Source organism: Morone saxatilis, unplaced genomic scaffold, assembly GCF_004916995.1.
Source record: "Morone saxatilis isolate NCDOM2014 unplaced genomic scaffold, NCSU_SB_2.0 Contig4, whole genome shotgun sequence".
Classification (NCBI taxonomy): domain Eukaryota; kingdom Metazoa; phylum Chordata; class Actinopteri; family Moronidae; genus Morone; species Morone saxatilis.
This window is the reverse complement of record NW_023339984.1, coordinates 2,579,976-2,592,130: the sequence shown is the minus strand read 5'-3', so window position 1 is coordinate 2,592,130 and position 12,155 is coordinate 2,579,976. Positions and strand designations below refer to the sequence as shown.

Sequence of the window (12,155 nt, the reverse complement as noted above, 5' to 3'; positions counted from 1 at the left end):
CAGTACACATCCACTGAGAATGGAATGGAGAATGGACAGACATCTTGTGTCCAGCATTTTTGCATGTGTCTGGAGTTTCAAGGAGGAAGAATGTTAATGTGGAAATGATACTTTTCTAGCTGAAAAAACAGGCACACAGTATTGTTCCAAGCATTATATTTGTATGTCTTAATACATGTCTGGAATGAATTTTTAAATCCATAATCTTTTATGATCAGTATTTGCTGCCTTAACCTCCCTTACTCGCATTATTAGGTTGAGGAGAAAGTTTCCTGTATTAGTCTTTCTTCTGTATATACCTGACAGGAATGTGAGACATTAATTATCCATAAGCGGTCACCTCTCTTCAGCCTTGCCCAGCTGAAACCTGCGCCATTTTTCAAAACCTGTCACAAACAATCACCTTCATTCTGCTCGGTGGGTGTGACTGAGCCGGACTGGAGAAACACTCCAGCAGCAATAGCTATCAATCTCAAACATACACAGCAGTCCGTACCTGCTCTTAAAGCTGCCAGATTTGGGGATTGGCCGGTACTTCATTGCTAGCCCGGGGCTGTTTTTGCATCGTCGCGGCAATGACAGGTTGTCCAGCCTTTTCTGATTTGTCACCAAGCTCAGACCGCGGACCACAGAGTGGTAATATGATGAACAGAGAGCTGATATAGTGCCTTCGGGGCAGTTTGAGAGAATAAGCAGGTCGTCTTTTCCCAGGCTTTTTGCAGATTGAATCTCCTTCTGTCAGTGCAAAGGTTTTTCATGGAGCTGCTGTTGTTTTAAAATGCAGGATACAAAGAATTCGGTGAAATAGAACCAGAAAGTTATAAAATCTAATGAACTATCACATATTGTACGTGCAGCATCATTTTTAGAGCTCCTATTCTCCAAATGATTACCATAATGCCTTTTGCTGTTGATATTGTGCGATTCAGGAGACCATTACGGAGGGAAATGACCACAAAAATGTTCTTAAAAAGTTTCCTGACTAACTGTTCTTGTTTTTGTCTGCCTGCATTCAGGTCTACAGACTATGGCACCACCTACACCAAGCTCAACCTGATGCCAGGGACAACCATCGTGGTGACCAGCTTCTACATCTGCCCGAACAACAAGAAAAAGGTAGGAGGTCGTATCCATTAAAGAGTGGAATATTGTGTTTCCCCTGAGCTGGCGGAAATGTACAGCAGTGTTGCTAACAGGAAATTAAACTGCTTAGCTGGATGCCTAAATTAATATTTACACTTGCAGGCTGTCTAAGAATTACAAGACATCTAGTTAAATATGTGTGATTTGAGAACGTGATCTACTGAAACTTCAGACGGCTGGGTAAAATGAGATAAAACACTCCAGCATGGTGGCAAAAAATCCATTGATATTAGAAATATTGCACAGCAAGATGGTACAATGGTACAGTTGATGGAGTGCCCTTTTAAACACTTGCGATTAAATAATTAAATATTAAAAATGACGGTTAAGTGCTGGATTGTGCCAGGATGCAAACTGCCCCTCCACCACTTTCATGCCCTTTTACTTTCTTACTTACTACAGTGGCACTGAACCTTTGCTTTCGACAAAAATTGTATGGTGCAGTCATCCAAAATGAATGAATAACAAGGCATACTGGGACACAGACTCTGTGACAGGAACACAGAGGATATCCACCTACAGCCCATGGCTCCGACCCAGGGACACTGAGAATGAATGGGCTGAAAGCAACACATAGAATGCACCAATTTTCCCTGAAATTGTCTCATAAAAGAGACAAAAGTCATCACACATAATTTGGAAGATGCTATAAACACATATAGATTCTAAATCTCAGGGCTTTAATCATGGTAAATAATATTTAAGCAAATGCTTAAAATGCGCTTTTATTTCTGTGACAGCGCACAGATTAGCGCATGTGGTGCTGCTACATGTTGCTGATCTTGAATTGCACTTTTTCCAATCTTCTGGTATTTCTGTACTCCTTTGGTGTTCCACATACAACACCCCTTGGCAACATACACCACTCCTACACACGTTCCAGTTATTTAATCCGCAGGCAACTGCCGAACTTCAGTGAATTTCAAAAGCTGATAAGCCGAAGCAAGAGCCAAGAGGTACAGTAGGTGACTTAAGCTGAGATACGACTGGATTGCCAACTGTGGCGGTCTGTCTAATTGGCAGGCGTTATCGTCGGGGTCCAGGGTTCTTCCAATCGATGAAGAGATAGAGGGAGATTAGATGTAGTCACTTTTCTCACTTTCTGCTCCAGTCCCCCACTCCAAATATCTGTGCGGGATCTGCCATCTCATCTTTTTTGCACACACACACAGAATAGCGGAGGGCCAGACAGCATCAGAGCATTTAATTGCATGGGAATGGAGTCATCTTAATTTCCCTTAGGGACAGAAAGAGAGACACAGATAGAAAGAGAGAGAGGGGGAAGAGAGTGACTGGCGGTGAGAGCGTGTTGTGACAGTAGGCTGTCTGGTAATATGAGCTGGGGATCAAGCTGCTGCTTAAACACACCTCCAGGCCTGGCAGGAGGGGACTGATGGAAACTCAGGTTTGTTGCTGGAATCGGTGTGTGTAGGTGTCTGTGTCTGTGTGTGCTGTTGCTGTTGTTGCGAGAGTAGTTGTGTGTCTTGTATGAAAGGCAGTAGATGTGTGTGTAGCTTTATGTGGACTTTGTGTGCAGTTGATTATCAAACGCTTTGATCCCTCCAAATAAATATCAGTATGCAGCCATGTGTTTACTTCCTTCTTTTCAGTGTCCAAATTATGAGTGGTCACGTCTGCTAGGTGCCCCTACACACATACAAACACACACATATGTGAGTGCACGTTGATCAATACTGCTAATCACATCAGAAAACAGCGGACGGGTGGGTCTATGAGCTCTGCGAGGGGATTACACACAGTGTGAAGGGATCACACAGAAAAGGTGTGAGGGGCCTCGGGTAATCAATAGGACTTGAGGCAATTAGAGAGAGGTGAGTCTTCAGACGAAGACAATGTCACCCACTCTTTCTCTCTCTCCATCGTTTCATTGAGAGCTCCATTAAAGATCCGCTCAAGACCCTTTGCAGGAGAGGGCTCCCAAGGACCCTTGACACACTTCAACGCCAATAGAGTCGTAAATAAACTTTGAGGCTGGAGGCCCGGCGCACTCTCCTTCAGCAATTTTCTTTAGCAGTCGTCTCCAGAGGGCTGTCAGCTCGGCATGTGTTTGCACAAGTCCGTTTTCTTGTTGAGTGCTGCGTGTGTGGGCTAAATAAATAATATATAAATAAAATAAATGGTTCAAGTGTATGCCAAAAGGGATTTTAGACTGAATAGCTTCCTTTCGCATGGTACTGATCTATTAGATCTTTGCTCGCCATCGTAGAATTAAGGTCAGAGACAGATCATGTAAAAATCATGTAAAAATCCCCCCCCCCTCAGTGGTCACAGAAAGTGACTGTGCTACCAAGAAAAATGTCACAATGACTCAGTCAATCAAAGTCAGTCAGTATGACCATGACTGTTTCTGAAATATGTATTTTAACCCAAACCACAATCTTTCCCTAAACCTAACCAAACCATACATGTACCTTGAAGATGCTTCTTACTAAAGGGTAGGCTCAGCCAATTAAAAAATATAGGTTACCCACAATGTCTACCAGATCCAGCTGCATACCATTCCAGCCCCGGCACAGCTGCCTGAGATGATCTGCCACCATTTAGCCATTGTGGCAATGTACACTGAGACCGGAGCTTCTCACTTAATGGTTAAATTTCTGTAACTCCAGGTGGCAGTAGAGTGTGTGCCATCTTGACCAAATACACTGAAATCAAGAATAAAGACTAATCTTAAATATCATCAGACAATTCCAGGATTACTATGCCTACTGTGAAAAAATTAGCCATCCACCTATATACCCATCGAGCTGACATTGGGCGAGAGGCAGGATACACCCTGGACAGATGAAACATTATTGTAACAATCTCAACATCTGTATTGTTAATATATGTTATCCACTTAAGAATAGCACATTTGGAACAGCCTGGAGTCAGTTAACGGGAACTTGACCTAATCTGACTGGCTTGTGGGGGTACGTCACAAAGAAGGTTGGGAACTTCTGATGTAGAGTATGTTACCTGGTTAATGTTGATTGAAAGACCATGAAACCTGCAAGAAGAATCAAGATGTTATTACTTTGTTGCAGGTAGGTGGTAAACCTAACCTAACTTTATATAGTTTTTATTACATAAACCAAAATACTTAAGGGATGTGTAGCATCATCTGAGGCATCTACGATAAATTAAAACAATCCACTGGACTCCAGTGTATTTTGAAGAAAAAATAAAAATGTATTGGCCCATTAACGGCTTATCCAAATCTGATCCCTTTGCGATGCTATTTTTTAAAGACATGCTCTCTGAAAACAATTTGTTTGCACCTCGTGAACATAGCATCACTGCACCACTCATCTTTGGCTTATAACACTTCCATAACATCTCTACCTCAGAAATTCTCTAAGCAGCAGGGCATCACCTGGAGAAGTGCCGTCAAGCTCAGAGGGCATCAAAGGCAAACCACGTTCTGAGCTGGTGTCCTCAATTATGCCCTTGGCCACTAGTCAGCATGGCATGTCCTCAGGGAGTATTGCTGATGATTTCCTGCCTGATGTCAGACTGAAGAGTCGATTCTGATGAACGGGTTTTCTGCACCATAAATAGAGGTCCAGTGGACTGTTTTAATTTGACAGGGCTTGAAAGAGCGAGAAAGGTTTTGAATTACACCAGAAGCTCTCTAGTGGCTGGACTGGTCATTCCTATTCTACTCGTTGAGCTCTTTTAAAATATGTTTATTATGTATTTTTCAGTATATGATAAAATGTGAGCGACCACAGTTCAGTAATTCAAGGTGATTCTGGAATATTATCATTTACGTTCCCATTTGCCTATTTATATAATGTAGCCCCCACATCACAAAAAGCCATAGAAAGATTACATTCTTCTTGGTTATTGTAGCACACCACTCACATATGGGCTTTTCTTTCCTTTACTGAGTAATTATTAAGACAAGTCTGCAAGGACACAGCATGGAAGAAACACGATATAAGTTAGGCCCAGTGGGACAAAGTAAAAGAAAAAAAATAAATCATTATATTCACTTAATAAGTGAGCACAGCACTGACAGCACCAAAAACAGTTTGCTGTAGGCAGAGATACATCAACCACAGGCGATAGAATCTGTCTGGAGGATGGGAGAGTTGAAACTTTTCTATATACAAAGAGCGAAGGGGTCAGAAGTAGAGATAAGGACTTAACGAATTGGCTTACGGCATCTGCCTTTGCCTTAACTGGCTCTTTTAGTGCCCTTATGCAAATACTTCAAATCTTTATCAGCCTTTGAAGTTTTGGGGAAAGTTCCAAGATCAGTAAGGGTTTTTTTAGAATTGGATGTAGAATGTAAGTTAAGTAAGTTTTATAAAAATTTCCCATACATTCTCACAATCCCAGAGGTTGCAGTTTTAATAGCTTCATTAATTCCACCTCAGAGCAAACAGAGGAACCCTTCTGTATTGGTATGTGAGACAAGACAAGACATATAAAGCCCCCTCTTCTGTATGCAGTCATCCCATTTTCAAAGTGTGAGTGCTGGGTTCTTTGGGTGTTTCTGAATATACAGTAGTTGGTTTAGAGCTCCCACCCTGGAGCACTTTCCCTGTTTGTTTAAAATTCAGAAATCAGACCAAGCCGCTGTGGAAAGAAATGTTTCTTGATGTGTCTCCAAACCATGGTGCATTATGGTTTTAACACCCTGTGATTTATGGATTTAGTTTAAGTTTAATCCCGGCCCATTTCTACAGTATGAACTATTCCCATACAACCCTCGCAAATACAGTAAGCTACAACCGCTGTGCAAAATGTAGCATACACGCTACAAAGTAACAATTCCTCGGACTGCGTCAAAAACAAAATGATAGTAGTTCTTAAAATTCCTTTAGTCACTGAAAAAAAGGCCAAAAAATAACATAGCCCAAAAGAACAAAGTGAGAAGAAAAAGAGGTGTAAACACAGACATGAGTAAAAAGGTTTCAAAAAAGAAGAACAATGGAAAAAAGAGTAATAGGCTGAATGATACTGTAGATTTACTGTCAGGACTTCAATGATTGGCAGTTCAAAGAGCTTTAAAGAGAAAGGCAAGATATTCAGATGTGGTCACATTATGTTCAGATGATATCCCTATGATGAAGAGCAATTTTTGTAATTTCACATAGACTATCCTATTCTTTTGTGTGATTGACAGTGAAATGGCTGTATCCTTGTCTCTCTGCGATCTCTTTCTGACTGTCAACTGTGTCCCCTGCTTTCCATAAAAAAACTATAATGATAACTGGATATTTTTTTCTATAGCAAATTTTCCTTCTTTGTCCAGTGTTATCATAGAGGAGAAGGCCTTGAAAGTAATAATGAACAAAATGATGGTAAAAGCACTTTAACAGTAACAGAGGCCACTCTACTGATGGAAAATGACCTTAAGTAATAGATGGGGGATGAATTTTCTGGGAGGAGAATTTTTTAATGCATTATACCTCTGTTTGTTAAGTATTATGGTTGCTCACACCAGGAAATATACTCAAAAAATCTTTGAACTTCAATACATACCACATCAATACCTCAAATGTGAAATTCATTAGCCCTTTGCTATTACTAAACTGGATTGATTCTAGTTTAAAGTCAATTTTCCATCAATTGAACACTTGTCAAGAGTCAGAGCATAGGAGGTAGCATTGTGTAAAGCAATACCATCCTACAAAACAACTAACTACAGGATGCAACCCTATCGCCAGATATTGATATGACATTGGACGATTCTTGAAAACCCTAGATTGCATTCTGTCAACAATTTTATGCTCAATTAATGTTTGTATGGTGACTATGTATGGCTAAGGTTTGGAAAAGATAGCGGTTAAGGCAAAAAACTATTTTTTAAGGTAAGGTCAGTGTTAGCTATCTAAAACACAGGTTAATAAAAGACCCTGATTACAGTTGGTAAAAAAACATTAAATGGGAATTCCACTGATTTCACACGTCAAGGTTTTGTTACATTCATTTTTTTTTTTAATTCCATCGTGAGTCTGACAATGGTAGAGGAGTGTTTTGGAGGAACACAAAACAAGCTTTCCTCAATTTTTTTCTAGAGTGAAATTTGTGATGTTGTAACTTCAGACATGTATCTCAATGTAGCTGAACTTTGGCTGTAAAAACCTGGTGGAAGATCAGGCCAGCGTGTGATGCTATGACTCATGCAGCTGCTCAGACAATATTGCACTTGCGTGTTTGGTGTGAAAGCGGGATCACACAAATATCTCTCAATGCCTTTTTTGGACAATTCATTTAGCATTAGCTGTCATTTTTGGAAACCAGGCTTTCAAAAAATGCTGTTTCACTTTGAAGTCTTTTTTCACTCATACTACTCTCCCCATTTCAGGGCCATTCCAGAGTTGCTGACACTTAAGATATGACAGCCATGGTGTATCCACCCTGGCTCCTTTCTGTGTGATTAATTGTAAATAATTCAGTAGGTTTACAGACATACTTTGGTGGAGCACTTTGCTGTCAGCCTCTAGGGGTTAAACCAAAAACTGGCTGTGTGAAAACACTTGGAAATAGAAAGTTAAGCTAGTCTCTTGTGTGTACGGCTCCCATACCAATGTCGTTGACCAGTAAAGTTGAGCTGTAGGGCATCAGCAAAAATTGTAGGTTTTCCTTTGTCTCGAAACAAAAATAAAATGGATGCAAACTGACCTTTCGACACAGCTTGACACATAAAAGCATTTGTTCCAGGGCTGAAAGCTGCGCTGGGTAAACCACGGTGTAGCCACATGAGAACCAGCAACTCCCCTGTTGTTTCCTATTCCTGCTTCCTCCCTCTATCCCTGCAGCCATGTCATCTGTACCGTAGAGAAGCAGTCTTTCCTTTATCCTCTGCCCAGACACTGATCTGGGACCTGCGCAGAGGGTGATAAGGAGACTGGAGCAACCGTGATCCGAGGACAGTTGGAGGCGAGGTTGGGCCACAGAAGCTAGCGCTAATACTTGCTGGAGGGTTATCGACTTTAGGTTCCACTACAGAGGTTCGGTCCTCCTACGCAGTCATATGGAAACAGTGAGTCTACATGCTTCATTTGAAGCATCAGGAAGACAGGTGCTAGGGCATGACACACAGAATCAGAGAGGCAAGAAGCAACTGATTTTGAGTAAGAAATTATAGTTTACATCAACACGTCACAGAGAAAGGTTCAGTTTTGGACTTTACTTAAAAGTATACACATGAAAGAATGCACAAACGCCACAGTTCACAAAATTAAAATTATTAAAATGTGTGTCTGATGTCTAGTGAGACAGACATAAAGCATGTGAGGTGGAAGTCACCAGGTCATATTGGAGCTAGACTGTCTTTATGCTGTGACACACCAGATGCTGTGCTCTCTCTGTCTCTTTCCCAGCTTACTCCCTATGTCAGCAGTCTGTTTGTCTCAGGGTACAAGAACTCACAAAGAATAGCAGACTATAGTTCAGTCTTGCTCACTTACTGAGACGTAACTATGAAGAGACATTAGCCATAAGAAAACTGGTGACAACAGACCTCAAAGTCAAGAAGTTTTGGTTCTGAAATATGTTTGAGATACTGTATTTCTGGCTTTTACACATTCAGCAGACGTTAGCATTCATTTGGAGTCGTGTTTCTGTGAATATTGGATTCACTCTCCTTTTAGCTCTGGTTTGATCCCTGCCAACTCCTGCCAAAAACATCTGGCACTTAAGCTGCTCCAGTTCACCAGCTAGTTGCTAACAGAACAAGCTGTAAACAACAATTCAATGTTACAACATTGTAAAGTTGTTAATGTGTTACCAAAGTTGCCTAGCAGACACAGAGTAACATTATCATTCATTCAGAGTTGTGTTGCCAGCCAATATTCACTCTCCTTCCAGCTCATTTTCTCCACCAATACCTGAGAAAAAGCTAAAAGATGTTAACGTTCTATAGAACTGAGGGAACTGTAGAGTTGGGTTCTAATGCTCTTTCACTATCTGTCACTTTGTCACTATGAGCAACACATTTCACATTACACATAGTAATTTAATCCATTGTGGTCGTAAAAACATTGATGCAGCTTTCATATTCCAACAGTCTTAGCAGTGATTGGTTTCTGAGTCTCTGGGCTACTGTGTTGTGCCCACAACACTTGACTGGTATTTGCAGGTGACAGAGAACAAACACCAGAGAATTGAAGGAATGGGGTCAGTAGGGGCCCAACAGATAATTTTTTTGCCTCAGGGTAGCAGGTTTATCTGGCCTTGTTGCTGTCTTTACATTGACAAGACATTCACCTTGAAAATGCTGATCGTTCCTCCAACTTTTGAAATGCCTTTTAGTCTGTGCACTCGATCTGACAAGGCATATTCCTTACACAATACTACCACAGGTCCCTACAGAACATGATAAATCATATTGGCACAGTCTATTCAGATTATAGCATAACATTAGCTGTGATCATCTTTGACCTAGCATTGATCGCAGCTATTGACCCATATGCCTCGTCCAGCTGGGCTTTTGTGTTTGTCCCCCTGTGCCACAGTGGAGGCCCACAGGGATCAGCACTGCTGCTCTCAGCCCTTCACAGGCCGGGCCTAAATGGATTGACCTGACCTGGATCCACCAATTTGGATCAATCGGCAGCGAGCCAGAGCCATTGACTAACACTGCTATCTGCTGGCTCACCCTGGAGGGAGACCAGGCTCTCATGCGGCTTTTGAAAGATGTAAATGCTGCCCTGTGCTTGTCTCTGAATATCAGAGCCAGATGTGTTTGCTGCAGTCTAGAGTTTAATGGGGCTTGGTTAATATTTCAATGCAGCTGAAGTAGACTGAAGAGAATATAAGAGCAGAGAAGACATCAGTGGAGAACAAACGGGAGGACAAAACAGGAGGAGGAGAGTATGAAATCAATGTTTCTCAGCTTTTTACGTGTCACATAATGTGTCATGAAATTTATAAATTAATTTGACATTAAAGATAATTTGAATCAGCATTTGTATGGCATGCAGAGGCAGCCACTGCCAGAGAAAAGACATATCAGCTTTGACAAAGCACTTTAACTGGCCTAGTTGTTTAAACGTGGGGTGTCTAAAAATAAATTTGACTGTCGCTAATCCCTTTATAATGTCCCTTAATGATTAAAGCAAGCCAAGTTTAGCTCCACAAGATTCAATTTTTGATGTCTCTAAGTAGGTCTACATTCAAAGAACTGTCACACAAGCAAACACACACACCAGCTGATACTGGATTTTTAATATAGGGCCAATATACCATAGACCCATTTATACAGCTACCAACAGTACTAGCTTAATTAGATGTAGTGCTGTATGGAAAATAAACTAGCTGTGTACAACATGGAATTAGACATGTCAAACTGTAACAAAGGCCAGTTTGTTACTGGCTTTTTATAGTTTCTTCTTATCCCACCCAGTATCCGTCCATTTATTCCTTTACCCACCCATTCCTTCAACTTTTAATCTTTTGTCCACCCTGTCTAAAACTATCCCTCCATCCATCCATCATCCATCCATTATCAATATGTGAGCCCTTTTTATTCCCACTACTCTCTTCCTCTATTCATCTTTCCACCCACACCATCCATCAATTCTCTTCCAATGTCTGAGTCTTTCTCTTATTGTAAGCTCCTTGTCTTCTTCTCTTCTTCTCTTTTCATCACGTCCCTAGCATTTTACCTCCTCCATGTCTCCTTCACCCTCTCCTTGCCACCTTTTAGCCTGTTTCTGCTGCAGGTACTTTCCCAAGGACCCAGGAACCTTGGCTCGCTCATAGATTTACGATGAAAGAGAGATTATTGTAATATCAATATTATATGTAATTGTGAGAGTTACCTATACTTACAAAAAAGAATCAAATTAAATGTAATGTGAGATACTGTGAGCAAAAAGAAAGACTCAACTGAAATATTCTGTCAAACAGTCCAATGGAGCCTCAACATATGGTGTTTAATTAGCTATTAAAATAAGAATTTGTCGTTTGAACACAAAAAAACTTTATGATTGATTAATGATTAACTGCAGAACCTACTTCGCTGAAAATTCATGCAATTAAAGCTGCTTTTTAAGAGATTTTAGTAAGGTTTCATTTTCATAGCAGGCTTATGATAATCACTTAAAAATGTCTTGCATTTTCATTGGGAACCTTTTCCAGTTTTTATCTTTCTTGCCCCTTCTCTCTCTGTACTCCCCAGCCATTTTCTCTCTCTCATATATAGTGACTTCTCTTCTCCAATAGCACCATCATAAATATTAACACCACAATAGATGCTATTTATATTGCAATTGCCCTCCTCCATCTTTCCTCTCCCTCTCTATTTTCTTTTTCATCCTTTTTCTCTTTTTTCACCCCCTCCTCCCTCCTCTTCCTCACTAACTGCGGGTGAGAGACCATGACCCAGACACTGGAGATTGATTGACCACGATTGTGTGTGTGTGTGTGTGTGTGTGTGTGTGTGTGTGTGTGGATGGAGGGATAGATGAATTATGCTGGAGGCCGAGGAGGGGCGAGTGTTATAAACCTGCAGTCGGTACGCCTATGTGTATGTGTGTGCTGCTGAAGTAGGAGTTTTACAGTGGAAAAGGACAGAGGGATAGAGTGATGAATGAGTAAACAATAAAAGAGTAGCAAAAATCTGACTTGCAACGTCAACAAATAATATGTGGTACTGCTGTAAAGCTGTGTGTGTGTGTGTGTGTCCGTATACAGACCTCACTGTCTATGTCTATGTCACAGTGCTGCACATAAAGTGTGAACCTATTGTGACGTCACTCATTGGTTTGTGGAGTGCCGTTTTGAAGCCTTGAGTTTGGCGTTATGGTCGTCGCCATGATAGGTAGACGGAGCCGGCGCGAGCCAGCGGACATGACATACTGTGAGTTGATCTGCGCACATTGGCTGCACAGTTTCAACTCCAATGTAGCCGGAAACAATGGCAGTTCACCTGGTCACACACAATCCCGTATTCCAACTTAACAGTACAATAAAATATGTTTCTGAAAGGATTTTAGGTGAAAAATAGATAATGCAGTAACCAAATTCGTATTTAATCAGCACTGCCTAGT

At 41.0% G+C, this 12,155-nt stretch overlaps 1 protein-coding gene across 1 annotated transcript in view; it reads left to right on the top strand.

Moving 5' to 3' along the window:
• sorcs2 (sortilin-related VPS10 domain containing receptor 2) overlaps window positions 1–12,155 on the top strand; it is a gene marked incomplete in the record, with an annotated part of 290,079 nt that overhangs the window by 126,459 nt on the left and 151,465 nt on the right. Inside the window, 1 exon segment of the mRNA XM_035675658.1 lies at window positions 1,017–1,116. Coding sequence (XP_035531551.1) covers window positions 1,017–1,116 — 100 coding nt within the window.